Genomic DNA, 24,058 nt, shown 5'->3' with positions numbered 1-24,058 from the left:
TTCTTATAAGTGTCGCTTGCGGCTGTAGATCGTTGCTGCGACATCCGCCCGTGTCGACGTCAAATGCTACGTGAATGAAACTATTCAAGGCCGTACGATGCTTTTGTCTCTAATTATAGAGCACAATGGAAAAATACGTATAATAAGTGCATCATTCTAGATTCTCAACTTTCACCATGATTAGATACGATGATGGAAATTCGTGATTTTTCCTCAGTTTTGATTGTGTTGTAGGTAAGTTGGCTTTTCTTTTGGCAAGTTCAACTTTAGGATCTGCCCTGTAAATTCACTTTGCTTCCTGATTTCTTACCCTTCATGGCGATTAAAGGGTTAAAAAACAAGTAAGGAATTTTGTTTGGTTATTGTGTTAGTTTGACTGAATTAATCTAATAATTAGTCTGCGTGATTGATGTTATTTGTATTTTTTAAATGCTCTTGTATAGGATTACGTTAATTTATATTAATTCTACCACATGCAATGTACGGATGGAGAAAATAAAATAAATAAATAAAACGTCCAAAAGTGTGATAAGTCACATACTTCCAACGTGAACCAAAAATCGAGCGGAAAATTAGATTTCACGTAGAATTGGTTGATAGCGTGTCGAGTTTGCAAATTACTATTCTATAAGAGATGAAAAATGCGACCTATCGCGTTCTCATCTGTGTCCTTCAATTATCCAACATGTAAACATATATACGAACTGGGACAGTCATATACGTTCCTTACTTTCCACCTCTCCACAACGTCCACATTTTTCCACTCTCATATTTTTTACGAGTTTTGCCTCATGAAATAAAGAATGCATCCGCGTAGGGAAAATATAATATTTTAATTGCGCGGTTTATGATTTAAGATCAACAGCCGACTCGGAATATTTTTAAACTCTAACTTTCATACTACATTAAAATAAAACGTGATAAAATGAGTCCCCTCTCTCTGTGCGTGTGTGTGGTTATTACAGAAATTCGCGAAGTAGAATCGAATAAAAAATATAACATCCGCGAATGAAGCACATCCAAGCGTAATGCAGACACGCCTGAAATGTTAAACTTTACGTGTTACACAGCCTGTTAGCTGCAATGTAGTACAGCTTAGCCAAGGCGGTAGTGAATTTTAATACGTGCCATTATGTTCTTACCATACTAACTGTGGTTTTCCAGTACCGTGTAACATCTGGAAGAAAGTTTGCAGAGAGAAATAATTAAACTAAATAAAGCATAACGAAATTTGCGCAATACACGAAAAGATTTCACAAATAATACGCAGAAATATTTTAATACATTTTAATATATTAGATATATTTCTAATATATCCGAAGGCTTCGATTTATTTGCACAGAAAATTCGACGCTGCTTTTTTTCGTTCTTTTACAGTTAAATTTTATTGTCTTATCAGTTATATCTTTAGAACATGAAACGGCATACTGGAATTAAGAACAGAGAATGGTAGCTAGTTTCGAAATAACGTGGTTACGCTTGCAGGAGACAAAATTTGTTTAACGAACACACGAAAGTTATTCGCCAGACCATTGCAATTTCAGAAAATGTTCAGAAATTAATTGACTGTCTTAGGAAAGATGTGCAAAGAGGAAACAGAGATTGAAAGAGCTTTTAAGAATTTTACGGAGACAGATGTTGGGAGGTAGTTTAATGCAATTTACGAAAATAACGTATTATAAATTATAACTTTGTTTAATAATGTATAATATCCGATATATCGTAAAATAATCTTTTCATAGGCATTTAAACTGCATTAATAAAAATAAGAACGTGGAAAGTTAGTATAAATCTACACATGCATATTCATTTAGAATTCTTTAATCGTGCTTTTAATTGTTACGATTAAAGAACAGTTTTACATTTTTATATTTTCATGCGAAACTATGCATTTTGTTAACATCTCCACAATTTCTCCTCAAACTAATCGAATTAAAAGTATTTGACGTTTCCTTAATAAATTAGAGGAACGAAGTGATCTTGCCACCGCGTACAAAGTGAAACTTTGTTGCAACTGGAATATTTACAGAAAAAATAGTAGAAAAGTTACATTGAATGTAGGTAGAACAGAAAAGTGTATATAGCAAAGCATAGAACTAACTTTGGAATTTATTTTTGCGCAGTGCACGAAGAAAATACTGAAAAAGGGGACGCGTATAATAAGCAGGAAAGGAAAAAGAAGGGATTTCACGCGTTATGGCTGCGGCTTTAAACGCGAACATTTCATTTCTCTCGCCACTTTTTCTCCTCTCTTCTTTCCTGGCTGTCTCGCGACTATCAAAAACGCGAAGAAGACGAGTGTTTAAAACTTGCTGTCCAAAATATTCACTTTGAGGCACGAGAACTTTCAAAGCCGTTTCTTAAGCATAATTTCTATAATCTCGCGTACATAGCACTAGTTTCTAATTTTAATTTCGTGTTGAAATATCACTATCTTTTTCCTTAAAAGGATATCAGACGTTAAGTGTCGCGCATAAACCAAATTAATGTTTCATCTTTGAGTCATCTCTAACTGTGATAATATGTAAAATTGTTCGAGTTTCCAATGCATCAGGATACCGATAAATATTTCGCAACTTTCTATTCGACCAGAATTAAAATTAACACGACTTTCGCTTATGGTCAAAGTCCAAAGTTCGTAAGGAATGTAGTTTAACCTTTCAAAGGTCTTTTGAAGGCAGTTTTGTCCGAAATTTTGCCCCTATCTGTATTATAGACACGTTCAATGAGAATTACAATTTTTCACTTTCGTCGGAAGCTTCAGGGAAATTTCGTGAGAAGTTTTGTCGCTAATTTCACCAGGCTCGGTCAAATGACTGATGTTAAAATTTAATTTAAGATCGTACATTCATTGTTATTTCTTTTCGTCGTCTAACTTTATGCAAATTTGTATATTAACAAAAATTGAGAAATTGGTTAATCAAATAATATACGAAAATTAGGAAAAATTAGAAAATTAGGTGAACCAACAAAGTAACAATGAATGTACAATCTTAAATTAAATTTTGAAACCAGTCATCTGGCCAGGCCTGGTAAGTTTAGTGTTAAAGCTTCAGTCCCACTGTCTCGACGTTAGGAAGGTCAAGGTCACATTATTATACATGTATGAACATATATATATATCGATATAAATCGCAATTGTAAAAGGAGAAAAGGTACACTTACCGCACGTAAACATCGATAATTGTAGAACTATTTGTAATTAACAATTGCAAACTTACACGCACTTTCTACAGCCGTGATTAATAAATTAATGACAAATGAATAACGATTTATGTACCAATACAAAATTGAAGAGATCCAGGATCTCAAAATTTGTGAAATTTAGTTTTGCAAACATTCTACGCCAATAAAGCCCATTTCAATTATTACAATGTCTCCAAAAGGTAAAAAAATGTAAAAAATAATTCGTTGTTATATATCTCGTTCGTAGATTAGATAACGGACAGAATCGTTTACTGTTGGATATTATCATAGCAGCGACAGGCTCTTTTCAGACGAGGCATCCTGCGTATTACCATATCACACATTCGCAAACTTTGTACTTTTACGCTTCAAAGCTGTTTGTTTGTTTCCTACTAAAAGATTCCATTATAGAAGTTAAACTTTGCATAGAGAAGAACAGGATTTAACGTTTATCATTCACTCGTTAGAAGTATGCAAAAGTTGCTACACTTTAATTGGAACAATTAGAAAATTTCATATCTGACTAACAACAATATTCTTTCTAAGATATTTCTCATAGAAAGCTATGCAGTTTAATTCATTTTTCGCAACTTCTGACCAAAAGCATGCAATATTTGATTCTGTAACTATCTTTAAGAAAGACAATTTTCCGTTTAGAAAACGTTGCAATTAATGCGATGATTGAATGAAAATTCGGGCGTAAAGCTAAGCGGCCCGCCTTAAACCCTATTTCTACGTGTAATGCTTCGTTTCCAATACTTCCCGTTAATCCATGAAATTAATCATTTACGGACTAAGGCAGTTGTCGGCAATACTCGTCCATCACGCTGATCGTCCATTCGATTTTACCTGTTATCTATCTTGCTCGCGCTGATTAATTAAATTGTCGCAATTACGGAACAGATAACCATTGGGAGAAGGAAGCAGAAAGACGTTCCGCAATTCCTGCAACGAAAAATCCTCTGTAGCTAAGTACGTACTTCCACCATTGTCTGTACTGCATCGCCATTAATCACTTCGCCAAAACGAGAATCGAATCTGCAGTGGCTTCCTAGCAAAGTATGATCTTGTAAATTCCTGTAACCATTACTAAATACTAATGAGGTAAAATTCCAGCGAATTAACCACGTTCTATAAAACGAGCACGACGTGTGGGAACATTTTTTTCCTTTAGAGGCTTATGTATTGTGCCGGTATCATTTTCGGATGCGCATAGACCGAATGTGAAAAGCACAAAGGCAGAAGTACAACGCAGAACCGAACACAGCTTTGACATTAGAGAACCACGTAGGAAACAGGATAAACTATTTTGAAGAGACAAATATATATCTACTTGAAGATATATCCCATATAGACCTAATATCATCGTTAATGACCTTGCAGTCAAGGAAATGTGAAAATGTTGCTCTATATGGGAAGCTATGATAAACTCTATTATTTTCACTTCTTTTTATAACAATAATAATAGCTTATATTTCAGCCTGCCGGTCCTGAAAAAGCACTCGGTTTGCAATTTTTAATCCTCTTTACCTTGCACTCTCGACGTACATCCTTTTGATACATATTATTTACACACTCTTATCAAACTATGTAACTGTTATCTCAGCCGTATATCCTTCTGATATATTATTCCTATACACATCCCCTTACAAATTAACTAATCTCTCAACTAATCTATTAATGTAAATATTAACCAAGCTATTATCTCACAACATTTTATAACCATTTTCACTAAACGTTGCAAACTCTTATTTTACTACAGTAACATCTATCAGATATTTTACTGTAATTATTTTGAAACCTTCATATATTGAAATACTAATATTTATATTACATTATATTAATATTACATTAATATATATATATATATATATTAATATATATTATATATAATAATATAATAATAATATAAATTAATATATATTTTACATATATATTATATATATACATTATTATATTAATATTTTGCAGTATTTATACTGATATATTAATATTAATATAATATAAGATAATAATAGAGTAGAATAATATTATATTACTATTTTGTATGTCTATTCCAAAACAAGATGAATTTGTGATACATATACACGTATGTATCCCTGTTAATATCGCGAAGTATTCTAGGAAAGAAAAGAAACTCAATATAACGTTGTCGTTTCACGTTTCTCCATAAGATCTGCCTGGAAAATGATCGTCTGTAATAAGAAATATCACATCGGGAAATTAATCGAATCGTTGAACAAATTTATATCTCACGCCAAGGTACCTACTTGGCTAGACAGAAACTAGTGAAAGTAACCAAAACGTGCACCGCAACAGAAAGTATATTTGAGATCCCGGCATTATAAATACATTTCATATATAGAGCATAGCGAAAGCATTTACACGTTGGAATTTCAACCACCCAGGCTTCGTGGGAGGATCTATTTCTATTTGCCTGCCTGTCTCCGATTCAGGTCAAACTTCCGGGGCAGTCGGATATCGAAAAATAACGAGAGAGTAAGAGGCGAACACTTGAAAAAGATTACGATACTGGGCCATTTGTTCAGAGAAATGGATATCGCGGCTCGCGACGCGCACACTGGAAATTTCTATCGATTCTCAGTTAGACAGCGTTCCCACTGCTGTTTCTATCTCCAGTCTCGCTCCTACTCCTCTCACGATCCCATTTCTTTTCTCCTTCTGTGCTCGTCGATATTTTCTCAAATAGGCTACTCGCGTAACGACTCTCTCACCTCCTCGTCACTCGCACCGCGAACATTCCTTTCTTTCTTTTTATTTTTTCTGTCCTTTGCTTCTGTCTTCGAGACTCTGTGTGCCTAACGGGAAAAGATCGAAGTAATCCTAAGTTTTACCGGCATATAATACCTCCACCTTTCACCCAAACATCAGCGATATTCTCCAAATTACAATATCCAGGCTGGCTCCAGCTTTGTTATCGTTATTTCACAGTGTAAAGGAAGCGGATCGAATTTTGATGAGAAGGATGATTAATCGAGCCTCCGGTGAAACGTTATATCGGATAGCACGGTAGAAAATTATTTTAGCTTTGTTAGATGCATATTAGGCAGAAACAAGGCGCGAGTGTAATATATTATCTACTTATGCCTGTTGCAATAATGGCTGTAATAAATATCTTCTGCCTCGTGTACCGTAATATCGGTTATGACAAATATCTCGCGAAAGTAAAAAATCTTGATATTGCAGGAAAGCAGCGCGGTTGTCAGCGGCTGATGACAATTCCTTTTAAAGTAAGGTGATCCATTTCGTTGTAGAAATGCGTTACGATGTTTCCATCACGTTAGTTTCAAATGTAAAGCATTTGGCTTCTAGATCCATTACTTTCGCGAAATGAAAAAATCCTCTCGCTCTTTCGTACACTCCAAATCCCTTTCATAAATAAACAAAACAAAAACTGTTCATTTATTGAGAAAACAGTTGGACGCTTTGCTAGACTCAAACATGTCTCGAGCATCCTTACTTGTAACATGAAACTACTCGAAACCATCTAAAACAGTAATACTCCCAACCCAAGTGACGTTTGCTTTCTTTTATGATACACACCTCTTGTGCAATTAAATCCAAATGAACTCGCGTTATTGCGGATAAAGGGGGAACAACTGCATTTTTTAAATTGACATTATTACATTTGTTTGAGGAAGAATTCAGATATGAACTTCGTGTTTAATATTGGAATACCAGTGCTATCGATAAAACATCAAATAATTCCTTTCCACCTGTGCTATCGATAAAATTTCTGCTCATCAGATAACATCGTTCGCGTCATAAATCTTATTTGAAATGCGTTATCAACGATCGTATCTAGATATTTTGAAAAACTTTTTTTTTTTTATTAATTCTCAGTTCCATTTCTGCGAGAGTTCACGTTCTTGCTATATTCTTCTGAGGAAAATATATATTTTATATTGAATTGCACCAAATTGAAGCATTTAACAATCAACAACCTCGAGTTAATATTAGTAAAATTAAAAACTAACTCAACGACTTGTACACATTGCTTCGGTATATTTCTTACGTATGTCAAACAGTAAAATAATACGTGCTACATTGACATTCAACAGTGAATTGATGATAATTTGCGATGTTTACACTGCTATAACTTCGTGGAAAGATGTAGTACAAAAATCCAGCGTGGTTCGTTTTAAAGCGTGAAGCTTTAACTTCCGCAATCCTCAGTTCACCTTGAGATGGATTATTATACGTTTTGGTTGGTTTATTAAAGAGACGAGTGATATTGCAATAATCAAGGTATATTAAAATCACCTGAAATACAAGTACAGAAACAGTGTATCCCGGTCGTAATCGTCGCTCGCTCAATGTTACTGTTCAACTCTACGCTTGCTATTCGACTGTATGACTCTCTATAATGATTCGCTATACTGCTTGTTCTAGAGAGTATATTCGTCTGTTTATATCGACCGGTGCTATTACAAAAGGTACACACGTAACTCTGGACGACGATTACAAATAACGACGATAATATTTCGCCCGGAGGTTGTTTACATTTGAACGTAGGAAAGCAAAACAATGTTGATACTCGAAAGCGCAACGATATGAGTCACTCCCGATTAGAATCTTTTATTGATTAATGTGAAGCTACGACCTTTTTAGAAACAGGTGTTTCTACATTATACAGGTATAAAAGCGAAGATGCTTCTTCTTCTCGAAAATTGCACAAATGCAAACGTCTCTACGGACATTGGAAATGTTTCTTATGACTGAAACCACAATGAGTTTAAAGATTGAAGTCCTTACAGATGACGTCTTAAAACTTTATGTGCGACTTTTTATCGCCGCTTTATGGAACTTTGAATGCAGTGTGTCGCAGACACTAAAATAACGAAAAATATGCCAGGAAGAAGTTGGACTTGTACTTTGCGTATAGTACGTGTGCTTGGTGCATTCAAGCTTGAGCAACACTATTTTTAGTTTCCCGCCTGCTAAATAGTGTAAAAAAATCAACTCGGACTTGTGAAAGTTTAGCTGTCACGCTTTGAAATTTCAGACGAGCTTAGGTGAGTCCTTGTGCGATTTTGTTACGATGTTTCGACAAAGGTTTATACGAATGTAACTGTTTAAATATCGACAATTTTGATATAGTATAGTACGTGTGCTTGGTACATTCAAGCTTGAGAAACACTATTTTTAGTTTCCCGCCTGCTAAATAGTGTAAAAAAATCAACTCGGACTTGTGAAAGTTTAGCTGTCACGCTTTAAAATTTCAGACGAGCTTAGGTGAGTTCTTGTGCGATTTTGTTACGATGTCTCGACAAAGGTTTATACGAATGTAACTGTTTAAATATCGACAATTTTGATATAGTATAGTACGTGTGCTCGGTGCATTTAAGCTTGAGAAACACTATTTTTAGTTTCCCGTCTGCTAAATAGTGTAAAAAAATCAACTCGGACTTGTGAAAGTTTAGCTGTCACGCTTTAAAATTTCAGACGAGCTTAGGTGAGTCCTTGTGCGATTTTGTTACGATGTTTCGACAAAGATTTATACGAATGTAACTGTTTAAATATCGACAATTTTGATATAGTATAGTACTTGTGCTTGGTGCATTTAAGCTTGAGAAACACTATTTTTAGTTTCCCGTCTGCTAAATAGTGTAAAAGAATCAACTCGGACTTGTGAAAGTTTAGCTGTCACGCTTTAAAATTTCAGACGAGCTTAGGTGAATCCTTATGCGATTTTGTTACGATGTTTCGACAAAGGTTTATACGAATGTAACTGTTTAAATATCGACAATTTTGATATAGCATAGTACGTGTGCTTGGTGCATTCAAGCTTGAGAAACACTATTTTTAGATTCCCGCCTGCTAAATAGTGTAAAAAAATCAACTCGGACTTGTGAAAGTTTAGCTGTCACGCTTTAAAATTTCAGACGAGCTTAGGTGAGTCCTTGTGCGATTTTGTTACGATGTTTCGACAAAGGTTTATACGAATGTAACTGTTTAAATATCGACAATTTTGCATCGAAAATTGAGTGATCCTTTATTTTTCCACGCTGGTGTATAAATCATTTGCCAACACGATTTAGGCGTCAACTATCTGCATCAGCAAGTGAACACCGCGTATTCTTCCATCACATTGCTAATACAACATGCTCTGCTTCGTTGTCTCGTACGGTAAATGGCGCAGAGTGCTACGCCACGATACGGGGTTATCTCGTTGCGTCGTGTGAGACGTTTCAGAGGCAATTTGGTTGCGATGAGTCTTCGGTGCAGTTCTAACGTATCCTACTCTAGACAACGACCAAGCATCTAGCGAGCTTTTAGATTGTTATGCGCTAGTAATAGCTGTTCTGACTTCTCTACAGAATATCACGTGATATTACGTCAAAGATTTAGAACAGTATTTACGTTATTTGTAAAAGAATATTTTTTTATGAAAATGATGATACGTCAAGGAATAGGGGTACTTTGTACGTCTGTATATATACAGGCTGTCCCAATAATTTTGTGAATCTGTCACGTAAAATATATGCGTAGAGATAAATAATGTCCTCATATTTCAATTTTTCGTGCGATACTCTATGAGCTCGTTGATGTTTCGTGGTAATTAATTTTTCAGCAAGATAAAGCACGAGGTTTATTTTGGACACATCTGGGTATCTGACAGAATTTGTCTGTACGATAAATTGGCTTATAAAAGATTATTAAATATCATAATTTAAAATCATATTATCGTCATAGAGGATGTCCCAGATGTCAACCGACATACTTTGCCAACATGTTTGGAGGTCATCTTCGGCTCAAAATATTAGTCCATTCGTCTTCGTTGTCGAAACAGCACATTATTCCCGTACTCGTTGAAACGAGCTGTACGTTCGTTTACGTAATATTTGTTTTGTATCGATCGAACATTTTGGAAACTTTGTGTAAATCAACATACACTAGTGTAAAAATATAGTTTGTAATAAACGATTATCATAAGTTAAATAGCTTCTGATTTATACTACTTTTCCTTCCATATGTGAAAAACGAAGACGAATCGACTCATACTGTAAGTAACATCTTTTGCTCAAAATAAGTTTCCAAACGCGTTGACAAAGCTTGTGGGTTGAGACGTGGAACATCCTGTACATGCAAAATTCTATTAACGAAAATGTACTTTTTTAGCAAACAATTAAGATGACTAGAATAGATTAAGATAAAATATCAAACATTTAGATCCTTATTGTTATTTCGCTTCAATTTACGTTCTTTAATAACACAGTCAACGTCGAGTTCGTTTTTCTTTCCGATCGGTGAACACTCAGATAAGACCCTACTTTTCCGTATTCATTACGCGTTATGGTAAATCTATGGTAAAGCCGCATTATCTTCCGAACAGATTTCGGATACATCAAGAACAATTTAACTTTGACGAGACACCCTTATTCGCCTAGGTTGCCTTGTTTCTCGTTCACGGCGTGAAAAATAAACAAGCCAAGCTAACGCTCTGAACTCCCGATAGAATTTACGTGGTAATTGTCCATTAGGAATGCTTAGAATGCCAACGTGTTAGGGAAAACTATCTGTAATTAATTGATAAAATAGGACAAAGATATTTGTTTTCCTCTTAGCGAAAGAGCAGCGTCGTTAACTGCGTTCCCCTCTAATGAACTATCCTTTCGATGTTGAAGTTAATTTAAGAAATATACATTATACTCTGTACTACTGACGTTGTTGTAACGCTCAATTGTTTATTAATCGATTGCGGATTCTTATGTATTTGTGGAAAATTTACGGATGTGGAAATGAACATAACATGCAGTACAATATGCAAAAGCGCGTTAAATAACTAAATTAAAGAAGCTTTTGATATTCCGCGAGTAAAAGAGATCTCATTTCTATAGCCGTGTTTATAAAAGTATGAATGTGCATAAAAGTTCACGGTTTACTTACGAGCAATATTTATCAAAGTTATTGTGTAATTATGAATGTATAATTATTCAATGAACTAATAATGTAAATAACGAATATTTAAAAAGCTATAGTAATCTGTATTACAACCTGAAATTGAATTTAATCAAAGAACCAGAAAACACAATTAAGAAGGAAATTATTAGAAGGAAAGGACTTCTTGCTTTCGTATCGACATATGGATCAGCTCGAGTTAATCGACGATGAGGACTTTTCGTTGCGTTTCCTTAAAAACAAATCTGAACTTTCACACGAACGTACTACAAACCTTTGATTGTAAATTAACTATAAATAAATAAATCTCTTAAAATTTCGAAACCCGCATATATTTGTGTAATTACGCAAACTTGCAGAAATATTATTAACTACTTTTATTTACTGAAAACCAAATTAAACTAAATATATCCATAAACTACTACTACTAAAAAACAAAACAAACAAAGGAAGAACTGGTGGAAAAGTGGTGGATAGAATAGTTGTGTATACATGTACGAAAGGTTTGATTACAAGCATTCCACAGCTTCGAAAATAGTTCTTGACAAGCGATCACTCCTTTAAGGGTTCTTGAATGCCAGAGCATGCGATGTGAATCTCGACTAATTAACGTGAGTTTGGATGGATCGTTAAAGTGGACGTAGCCATCAGGCTCCGGTTGCGATGAAGTAGTACTTGTCTTCTAGCGATTTTAATGAAACAAAGTACGGCTACTAATTATCGCACCACGAACTGTATGTTTAAGTTTGACCATGTAATCCATTGATTTGGAAATTAAGATAATTCTATTGTTGGGCGCAACAGAACAGATTTAATTACACTTACAGGCGGGCCCTTATTTGTATTTGTAATTCTGTTAATTGCAATACGTTTGCCAGCTACGATTTATTCTTGTAACTAATCGCTTATGATTTAAGGAATTCTGACAGCTATTTCTCTCTGATTAATTTGTTGTAAATTAAACTGATCATTTAATCGAATAAATTTAATTGAATAAAATAATTATTTGATTAAATTGAACTGATTATTTGCAGTAGCAAACTACAATATTTATCGAAAAATTATATGCATATTGTATAAACTATATATCACATTATATAAGTGTATAAACGCCAAACTATATCCATAGAAGAGAAACTTCAGATAGAAACAAATAACAATAACGAGTGCCGGCAGTGAAAGTCTAACACTCTATAAAATGATTTTTATTCAATTAAAATAATAGTATCTGCAATTAATCCAATGCAAATATTTGACATTGCTATAATCTTAATCATGGTACATAAAATTATCATATACCGCAACAGATACTTCGATATTCCACAATTCGAAATTTCATTAAAAAGAAGATACTCACTGCGATAGCATTGCAAATGATGCAAACATTTATAAAATATTTATAAGTATTATGATGAAAAATTAAATAACAGGATTGTCATGTCAAGTTTAGCGAACGAAGAGGTGCTAAAGCATATTGCTAGATGTACCTTTTGTTTCGTTAATAATAATATGAGTGTACCAGGAGTACCACGCACACAACTTCCAAAAATTGAAGTAAAATTCACGTATGTATACTCGCTGTTACAATCTCTCATCGATATATGTATGTACTCTTTTCCAATTAGTATGACTTGCCACTGTTATACCTTTCGATATTTTTGAAACATTCTCGAAAACCATTTTATAATACTATACAAAACGATACGTACCTATTACAGGGATTTTATTTTATATATAAATATTTATTTACAAACGATAGAGCAGAGCAACTATAACTAATTAACTAAAACTGTTTCTTAATGAAGTAATAAATTACGACTGGAGCAACTAAATCAATACAACTCGTCGTAACGACTAACGACAACTCACAACTCATGACAATTAACGACAACTAACGACGACTCTTCCTTTTTCTGCCAAAGCGTTCCTTTTTAAGAGTTTCTGTCCTCTCATCACACACACGTTTTTCCACTCGTCCACGATCAAATATGGTTGTGTTTGCCTTGCCAGGAACCCTTTTTCCGAAAGGGTCACGGGCGTGTCGCTGGTCCCGATGACTCGTGATGATTTCCCATCCCTTCTGGCTCGTCAGCACTTTCACTTTTACCTTCACTATGTAGCAGGTATTCCTTACAATTTCATCGAGTTCTACGCGATTAATTCACCATATACTAAAACTGTTATACGAAAGTGTTCCGGAAATATATGTTCACAAAGTTAAATATAGTCGGCCACTGTTTATTTTTCTTTTTCAGTACAATTGGAATTTAACGAGAGAAAAGTTAGTTAGAAACCTGTTCAAAAGTTCATGTTGTGAATAAAAGTAATTCCTAACGATTTCTCTTTTCGTTGTTAAATAAATGCGAGCATCACGGTAACGATATTCTCCACGAGGATGTTCTGCAAGATGTAAATATTTAAAACGATCGACGATGCAATAAGTAATATTCCGTGTTTTTTAATGGGGAATAAGGTCATTCGTTGCAAGCGGAAATGATTTTTTAAATTATCAAGCGTCGTATTCGCTGGAGTAACAGTGTTTTATTAATATTTAATAATATTTTAATGGCCCGCCACAATCCAAAGGCGAAGCAGACGAGGAGCAGGTTAAGTGGTCGCTTGACTGTATTTGTCAGACGACTTTTCTGTTTGCATGCCGGCTGCTCGTTTGTTCCACGTACAGGCAGTCATTGTTCTCCCAGATTATTTTTCCTCTTTCGTTTCCTGGTTATCCCCTTGTGCACGTAGGCGGCACAATCGAACTTTTTTTTTCTCCTTTCATATCTTTCTAAGCTTTCATTCGAATTGCTGCGCTACGAAACCGCATTAACCGTGATCCCGTTTCGTAACGTTTAATTAGTCAACTTCGGTAGTAACTCCTCATTATACTTTCTATATTAAATTTGTTTCTGCAAATGATATGCGTTTCAATCGAGATTCTAATGTAAATTATGTTCACTTGTAAAGAGGATGCAGCTTAGTACGTTCCGTAATATTTTTATGAAATCAATTAACATAATTAGGAATACGGCATATTATGCAATGCGTAATTCTATTTCATCGTATCGTATCTACGTCTACGTGTATATTTAATCTAATTAACAGACCTTGTATTTACATCAAGATTGTTACCGAAATAAATATATTAATATAAACAAGATGGTTTTGAAAATTACGATACTTCTTATTAGAAAGAAAATTTTATTGAACTATACATATTTATGAATTATATAAAATTATCGAATTATTTAATTATGTAAAACTTTACACGGATTAATTTGTTACGTGTCCAAGAATAATTATTTAACTAGGTATACTTTTCTTCCTTCATTTACAGAATTATCTTTGTTGCAATCAATTATAATATAATAATATTATTAATCTATTCAAGTATATATATATTACCATTTAATACAATATTGCTAAATATATATACATATATATTACACATATGACGCAGTGAACATTATAAGAACTTGGACTTATGGCACTTAACCAATATAGGATAATATATCTTATAAAGTTTTCTTCCTAAATCCTTTACTCAAGTGTTCCTATTTGTTGCTGCAAATATTTACATTTGTTTTGCCTTTCTCATAAAGCGTTGCATCGATTTTACTCGCACGCGAATCGCAATGAAGTTTGAAAATCAAACGCTACTACGATATTCGAACATTTTGGATCTCTGTGATATTTTGTAACATGTGGGAAAGTTTATTCGCAAATGGCAGAAATTTAACAAATGCAAGTGCAGTTCAGATAATTCTCGACGCCAATAGGAAACGCTTGAACGATTCCAATTTAAGTGGCGGAGCACCGAGCATCCATGGTATTTACACAGCCACTCGATAATATCAAATATTACACACGCTATCCCCGATAAATAACGCCTGTATTCAAAATCACGCCGAGTCTATAAATCCTGAGGTCAAAGATGAAAATATCGGGAGTTCAACTACTCTGGCCTAGTTAAAGTTAATAAACTATTAATAGAGATAACTGCCAATACTGCTGCGCGACTGTTTTCGACCAAAAACTTCGACACATTGACAATGTTATTGACAGTTGCTACACTTTTAGTCGTGCATTAGACTGATAAATGTAAATAACAAGTTAAATATTTAGATTAGCATCTCTGTCCATCTTTAGATGTTACAAGCTATGAACACTATACATGTATACTAAGCAAGGATTTCTGTTAATTGCTAGAAAATGTATAAATGCATAAATAATTTACCGTTTCACTTACTACTTATCTAGGTAATATTAATATTTATTATTACTCAATAAACATTACTTTTAAATAATTATTGTCCTTTCACGGTGTTATAGCATATCTTTGATTGTAATATATGTGTAAGTACAAGTTAATGGAGATTTTATTACAAAAATTTATCGTCTGAATTTTTCATATATTTAATTTCATTATTATTCGTTTTCATAATTTCCATATCTATTAATTGATCATTTCCATAAATATAGTCATTCGTATTCGCATATGTTTAATCCGTACATATACACCCATGTCATTATAAAATTATACACATATACATATCATTTATAATGATACTATTGAAACATAATTCTATATATAACTAAACGTTAATAAATAACGTGTTCCCGGTAAATTATAACGCAATTATGATTTGCTGAAGAAAATTTATTTTGCTGGGAAACAAATCTAGCAAGATATTTGATATTTGCGACTTCACAGTGTTTTATACATCTTAAAACAAATCGTCTTACAAAAAAATGCTTCTGAAGATTGATAAAAATGTATGTTGTAATATTATTAGAGATATTCATCTGAGAAGATAGCAGTAGAATTAGGAAAGTAATTAAAAGATGAAACTTCAATATCAAGTTCAAATATTCAATGGCTATTATTATATTATATGTATGTAAAAACAAACAAAGCCAAGTAACTAATTGCAGTGCTAATTGCTAATACACTAATTTATAAATAATTAAATTTAAAATTGAACCTTTGCCAAAACCAAAAGTATGAAACTAGAAAAAATAGACGGAAAGGAAATACATCTTCTTAATAGATGATTCAACGTACATAACATCAGAATAATTATTAAATTACAAAGACAAAATTACTTCTAGAACACATCATTCCAGTCGATTTTAAATTCCTATCAAATCTTTTTGATGGATAATTTAACACATCTGATGTTAAAACAATTGGCTAAAATTCATTGTAAAACACGTTGTTCCAATCGATTTTAAATTGAAAACCTCTCTAATAGATAATTTATAACGTGAGTAACATATATGATATTAAAACGATTGTCTAATATTATTTCCAAAACGCATGATTCCAGACGATTTTTCATTCAAAATCTTTCTAATTAAACAGATAATTGAAAATACGTGATATTAAAACAATTGCCTGAAATTCATTTTAAATCATATCGTTCCAATCGATTTTAAATTGGAAACTACAAGATGTTAGCTGTGCACAACGGTAGAGTTGTAGGTTTAACGCGTATTAATTATTGCTGCAATAATCGCAGGAGATAGTCACTGGGTTGCCGTCACTGGTAGATGATTACGTAGTTAATCGAGTTCGGGGCCTTGCGAACATTTTGAAATAGGTGTAAGCGAGGTTTCCGCTGGTATTTAATCGAGCTGCAGCATGATTTAATTTGATTTGCTGGACGAGGCCTACGATCCATTGGGAGTATCGTAGATAGCTATGGAACAGGTGCCTGGCGTATCTAGTTCATTTACCATGCGGTTAATCATATCCGAGGGGAACATAGCTGCAGATCTCAATGGATTTATCTGTTAACGATTTGCGTTTAAGTTAATTGAAAGTTGCCGACGTCGAGGTGCTTGGCAACTTAATAATATTATGCCAATCTAGTCTGAGTCGAGAATATTAATTTCGTCGCGAGCAGACTCAGGAATTCAGCATCCTCTGAATGTTTTAAAACCTTCCGCAACGAATTTCTTTTAGCGATGAACGTAATAACGTGATAGTACGGGCTATAATAAATTCGAATTTTAAGGAAATTCAACTAAGCGTGACTTTCAAAGTGGGATATCGTACGGTGTTTCGCAAAATTCGGCCAAACTATAGCTCCGAAGTGGTAGAGGAAACAACAAATTTTCATGTGGCGAAATTCAAGCTGATGTACGTGTCCACTGCAGAAACAGCATTTCTTTTTTTTTTTTTGGATGGAAGATATAAATTCATTTATACGCTGTGTAACGAAATGCGAAAGAATGCGGAGGTTGAGAGGTAACGTGAAAGGACCTGGGGAAGAAAAATATTCCTCTTCTTAGAGAAAAAGAAAAATGAAAGTGCAAAGTCAGCAATAAGCAGCATATTTATGACTTATAAATGTCACGAAGTAGAGACAGGATATTGATCTATAAGTCATAAAAACGTATATGAAGGTTTAGATGGATGAGTGTTTAGAAGTTGCCAAGTCCATTTCAAAGCCGCGAAGGCCAAAATTAATAAATATTATGTTATTATAAATTCATTTGTACGCCGATCAATGCACCTTACCACTTTCTGTAAGAAAATATTATACACTTGAGTATAAGATATTTTAGCTACAACTTTATAAAATACAAAGCAATACTCTTGCACTGGTTTGGTGCACATAATAATTTATAGCTAAATTTCAAATCTTTAGATGTGCAGGCTGGACGAATACGTTTACCAGGTATATATGTAAATATGAAACCGGAATTTTTATATAGAAAATACACGTTTATTGTACGAAAGTAATTAAAAATATTTTATTCGAAGTATTGCCCGTATGGAGACGGCTTCTCGTGTCACGTTTAATTCATCAGCGAGTTGTTGTTGCGTTTGAGCATCATCCTCATCCAACGATGCTTGCAATTCGCCGTCTTGAAACTTTTTCGGTGGTCTTCCACGTCCTTCGTTCCTCGCGTCAAAATTGCCACTTCTGAATTTTTTAAACCACTCAAAGCACTGTGATTTACCAAGAGCATGCTCACCGTAAGCTTCGACAAGCATTGGATGCGATTCCGCAGCAGTTTTCTTCAAATGGTAACAGAAAATCAACGCCATCCGCAAATCGTAGTTTCCAGGCACAAAATTTGACATGTTCAACGCTATTACAAACTATGCTGTTGTATGAAACTTGTATTGTTGTAAGTCGAAAATGTTTGTGAGATGTCAACAAAGACTTTTGGCATCAATGACGCAGTTTAGTGATAACTACATTATCAGCTAGGGCCATCTATAGGCAAATTCCGGTTTCATACTTACAGACCTGATAACTCTGCCTAATAAAACTTTTTCTGTCATCTATCGTTTCAGAGCTACAACTTGGCCCAGTTACGTGGAACACACTTTATAATTCCATTTTTTAATAGGTCTCAGCAATGTGAAGAAAATTGTAGCATCCTCGGCAGTTTTTTTAAAAGCTAGACACCTATCTCGAGACATATTGATCCATTTATCCCAAAGAGATAATAACGAATAACAATAACGAAATCAAAGGTAGAAAATGAATATAATCATTGACGATAACGCGGAAGGGACAAAAAAGCTACTAAACGTATTTGCTTTCGTTCAAGGAAACTATGCGAATGTAAACATCCTCAAACGACTTGTCATAGTTAAAGCACGAAAATATATACATCGATGAAATTTTCTGCTCGAAAAAGAATAAACATGAGAATGAAAGAACGTGTTGAGTACATTCTTCTGATAAAACATACTGCTTTGTTAAAATGTTTAAAAGGTAGTAAATGAACATTGATATAATCGACTAATTTCCACACTAATTTTAGAACAGCCGTCAGAATGCTTTGTCAGTTGTCGCAGTGGAGCGTAATTTCTGAGGACGGAGCAGCGACAAAAATTTACGTTCGTTTCAGTTGAAAATATGCCGACATGCACGCACATAGACATTGAAAATGCGCGCGTGAGAAAAATTGTGGAGACGACGGGGGCGGGTAAAAAGGGGGTCGAAAGAGAGACAGGAAGTACGTAGAGAGAACAAAACAAGGTGAACAAGAAAAAAGCAGAGAGAGAGAGAGAGAGAAAGCTAGATTACCCAGGGAAATATAAACAAAGAACGCTTTCCGTACGTGTCAGCTGAATGAACAATGGTTATGGCGAAAGTTCTCTAACGGTGCGTCCTGCACCTATGCGAGTATCGCGAATGTGCACCTACATTTCTGGATTGTCGACGATTTGTCAGCGAAACTTTCGTAGAGTTCCAGTATCCCGTTCTCGTACGAGAACTACCGACACCTGCGGAAAGTATGTCTTTTTCGATAGAAAACGGCCTGTTACGATAACGATGAGTAATGACCATTGCATATTTCCATTTCTCGGCTGATCGAGAAACAACATAAATAACGACGAATTTTTATCGCGAATTAATAAATGGCGATAGTTTCTCATGAAGTTCGCTAGTTTATATAACGCTATTTGTTTCTTTTCGTTTTGGGAGACTTTACATTAGTTTGGCACATTGAATGTACGAATTAAGTGTATGAAACATTTCCATCAGCTCCAGCATATTCTGTGCGTAAAATGAAGCAAATAGTGTCATATAAATTCGTGAATTTTATGACAGAGATATAACAAAAATACGATATAAATTAATTCTCGTCTAACATAGCGATTAAATTAAGCTAAAAATTAAGCGATTAAATTAAGCGATTAAATTAAAATTAAGCTAAAGCGTGGACAGGCTGTCGAGGTCCTTTGGTTTTCAGAATCAATATACATTAGGTTTTCCGAAAAGTTTCATAAGGTGATAATAGATGAACGACAATTTCTGTTTTATATTATTTTATTGAATTAGGCATGATCCATTTCGTTATATTTCCATTATTATTCGTGCATAATTCAATAAACTAATATAAAACAAAACATTCTGCGTCTATTATCTCCTTATAAAACGAAAGAAACTTTTCGGACAACCCAATATATATACCATATCGTGAAATTCCTACTAGGGAAGATAAAAAACTACTAAGTATAAATGATTATGAATGAGGAATTAATAGAAGTGTTGAAATAATTACTTCAAGAAGAACTCTACACTTTTCTTTTTGTATACCCGCGACCTGGACACCCGCTGTTACGTAGAAAATAGAATTTAGTGAAGCAAAAAAAGTGAAAACAAGGAGAGGTCCATATTATTGTGCCTTCTAATATGAATGTTGTTTTGGGTTACAAGGTTTATAGAAAAAGAGCTATAATTAGATTTCTATTGCTGTTTCTTGTAGCATTCAGCTAGAGCTACACACCAAAGTTAACTTTTTAGTAATGTTCTTTGCTATAAATATATGAACGTGCTCCTTTATCATTCTTCTTATTGTATTGCAACACTGTAAGACTAAGGATCTAGACCATCATACTGGTACTATATATGGTATAAGTACTATATAATATAATATATATATATATATATATTATATGTTATATTATATAATACTATAATGAAAATATATTACTATATAGTAATAACTATAATACTATAACTATAATATATAACTATATATATATATATATATATATATATATATATATAACTATATTACTATATAGTAATAATAGTATAATTATATAGTATTATATAATATAACATATAACATATAATATATAATATATAATTACTATATAATAGGTATAAGTACTATACCTGTACTTATCCTATACTTATTTTAATATATTTTTCTATTACAAATTCATCCACTCGTTCTCCAATCAGTCAACCTCAGCAATAAGCAAATTCGTAGATCAATTAAAATTAGAGAAAATTAATGTGGATTTCTTAATGCGATAAATTCAATCTTTTATAAATATCATTTATAAAAGAGCATGTAACATCTTAAATCGCCAATCTCTTCTTGTACTTTATGGGACGGTAAACAAGTTTGTTGTTGCTCTGTATATTTATTACTGTTACGCCACGAGGCTTACTATTGGCCGTATTCCTAACCGTCGCACGCGGTACTACAGTGTCGCAGATAGGTCGTCTTATAGGACCGGCGAAATGTATACAATGTAAGGGCAAGCGCGTAGTTGTCATCAAGCAGCGAGTGTAGAAACGTCGATTCGCTTCCCGTTCGTTATTTTATCTACACAAAGAAGGTGGTTTACGTGATCATAGGTGCAAACGGTGGCGTGACCCGAGCGTGGTGAGGGTCGTCTCCCAGAGAAGACAAAGAAACAGTCGAAGGGGCAATCAGTATCATTTGCGGATTCAGACGTAATGTATCGAGAGGTTTGGACGAATAAAATTAAATAGTCTAACGAATGCATCGAGAAATATAACAAAGTCGGGTCGAATTGCTGTAACAAACTAATTGTATTTATCGCTAAATAATTTGTGACGTGTTCGTTATAATTTTAAATATTGTTAAGTATACAAGTTTACATTAACCCTGTTAACTCAGTGTTAAATTCATTTGAATTACCTCTGTTATCTTAATCGAAACAGGGCAGCGACTAATTCGCGGCGTCGATTATTCGAATCGTAGCGAGAATTTACGCCTCTCGCTGACGCGTTTTCCTCGCGAACGGTCGTAACAGTTACACTTATTTAATAACTTACTTATAACACTGATGGTATTTCGTGGAAGAATTCTGCGACGTCCTAAGAATGATTAATATCTTACGCAAAGTAAAAATAGATTGTAAAGTAGCTTTATTTATTAAAAGATTTTTGAAAGTTTGTAAACATATTCCAAAGCTCTATATCTTTTTGCATATAAATCTATACTGTTATTATCGGTGTACGCGTCCAAGTGCTATTCATCTTCTCTCAAATTATACAAATATTCGGAAATGTAAATTGAAGCTATATAGATCAATGGGGACATGAATTTATGGTTGAATCGATTAAATACAATAACAATTTAATGAAATGAGTTCACCTCTGTTGAAGATATAGAGGTTGGCTGCACATGGCGTAAATACGTATATTTTTTACCAAAAGCTCTCTGTTTTGTCGTATTAACAGGGAAATGAGTGAATGATTTGGAAATTTGTTGATCAATTGAAAATCAGGCCATGTTGCCAGTGAATTCGTTATTCGTATCTGAGAATACATTTTTTCCAAACATCATTTTTTAATACAATTAAAATACATCATTAAAATACACTGATAAATACACATCCATCGAAACTAGAAAATATATCGTAGAATGTTACGCTTAAGACAAAATTTTAATACTTTTTGCAGATATTACTTATTGAAAGCTTGTTTCAAATGCATTTCATGCGTTTCTAAAAGTAACATTGATTTCTAATTAAAAGAAAAAAGAGTAAATTATTTAGAAAAAAATTAATCGTTAAATTACCTCACAAATTTAGTATCACTAAATTTAACATTATTTTGCATATTTGGCTATTTTGTAAAAATTCTGCAATGTCGAATTTCGGACACTGCAGTACTATGCAGTAGACATAATGTGCTGAAAATGGCAGCGACTATATTATGTGACCTAAAATTACAGAAAAGTTTTCTAGAATTCCATGACGCGTTCGCTAACGCTCCTATTAATATCAAATTACCTTTAGTGTTTCCTTAAAATTTCACCTCTGTAATCCGAAAATCTATCGAAATATTCTCCCACAGATATTTACAAAAATAGGAACGCGACTAAATTCTAACGCATAAGTGCACATATTACCTACACTTAGTTATAAACTATCAGCGAATCACATTGCGTCTGGACTTATCATTAGACGTCAGTAAAGAAGTTTGTCAATAATAATTTCAAAAGACAATTTCCTAATCAAGTTATTTAATGAAATTCGTACCGTGCAGATGACTCTTTTATTCAACAAAAATTTTGTTCGACGGTTTCATAGTCGACTGGCTATTCGATAACATCTAACTTTTGACGAAGAGCTTTTTTCATCGGGCCATTGACAGAATGTAAAAAATCGTAGCAACCAATATGACCACTCCTACGGGAAGTCTAAGTTTCAACCTTAAATTCTCAACTATTCGCTCCTCCTAATAAACTTCGTTGCTCGATTTAGGATCGATGGATCACCTCACCGCGGGGACTTCGTAATACGCCTTAATGAACTCTAATGGAATTCAATCGGCAGTCCTCGAGAACTTCAACCCAAGCGACACATTTGTGTTGCGAATACCTGGTCCATATATTGCCAGGGTTGCGCATAGAGTACAGTGCTTATGATAGATCATCCTGACAATGGAGCCAGCTTCGCAATACCTACGTCAACATCATGAATAGCTGTATATGAACGTACGTAGATCGGTATGTCCTACGTAAATCAAACAGAATTTCTTTAAGATGTTTCCTTCCCAACTTTCATGAATCTCCCTGATTGCTCGGGACTTGAGAAATTAATTCAAAGGTCATTTACAATTAGAATTATAAGTAAACTGCGGATGCTTACGCGTTTACGAAAAATTGAAATGCACGAAAATATTTAGAATAAAATTGTAATAGAGGATGAACAGAATGTTTGCTTAGGTTCTATTTCTTTAATGATGTACACAAAAATATTTAACACAGTAGTGATATGAATCCCAGTTTTCATTGATAGTATATTCTGTCATAACGCTAACAGAAATATTTTTGGATCTGAAGTTTCGTTTCAATTGCCTCAGAAAAAAGATATTATAAATATGTATATTAAATAGATAACATCGATATTAAAATGAAAAATATTGCAACTATACTCGTACTCGGTTACTAGCTGGCCAAATTGACGTATAACAAATAAATTTTCGAAGCTGATTTCGTTGAAAATATAAAGCCTCAAATGGAAAAAATTCTTCGTATATTTTCGACTTATTTTTCATGTACGATCATTCCCTTTCCCGGTATCTCATCAAGAGTGGAAAAACACATATATTCAAAATTTAATGCATATTCTTCACGTTAATTGTATCTAAATACAAAATTAGGCTTAGTTCCACCGTAAAAAAATAGCTTATAAATATTTTGG

At 33.7% G+C, this 24,058-nt stretch overlaps 1 protein-coding gene across 7 annotated transcripts in view; it reads right to left on the bottom strand.

Annotated features, from left to right (window-relative positions):
• LOC132908990 (acetylcholine receptor subunit alpha-like) overlaps window positions 1–24,058 on the bottom strand; it is a 389,316-nt gene that overhangs the window by 349,785 nt on the left and 15,473 nt on the right. The window contains exon 1 of one of the 7 annotated variants that reach the window (XM_060963536.1): window positions 1,143–1,161. The exons of the other annotated variants lie outside the window; for them this stretch is intronic. Coding sequence (XP_060819519.1) covers window positions 1,143–1,145 — 3 coding nt within the window. The 5' untranslated portion in view covers window positions 1,146–1,161. Of the gene's footprint in view, window positions 1–1,142; window positions 1,162–24,058 lie in introns of those variants that run through there. 7 annotated transcript variants of the gene reach the window in all.

The sequence above is a fragment of the Bombus pascuorum genome, chromosome 7, assembly GCF_905332965.1.
Source record: "Bombus pascuorum chromosome 7, iyBomPasc1.1, whole genome shotgun sequence".
NCBI classification, from domain to species: Eukaryota; Metazoa; Arthropoda; class Insecta; order Hymenoptera; family Apidae; genus Bombus; species Bombus pascuorum.
This window is presented reverse-complemented; position numbering and strand designations above follow the sequence as displayed.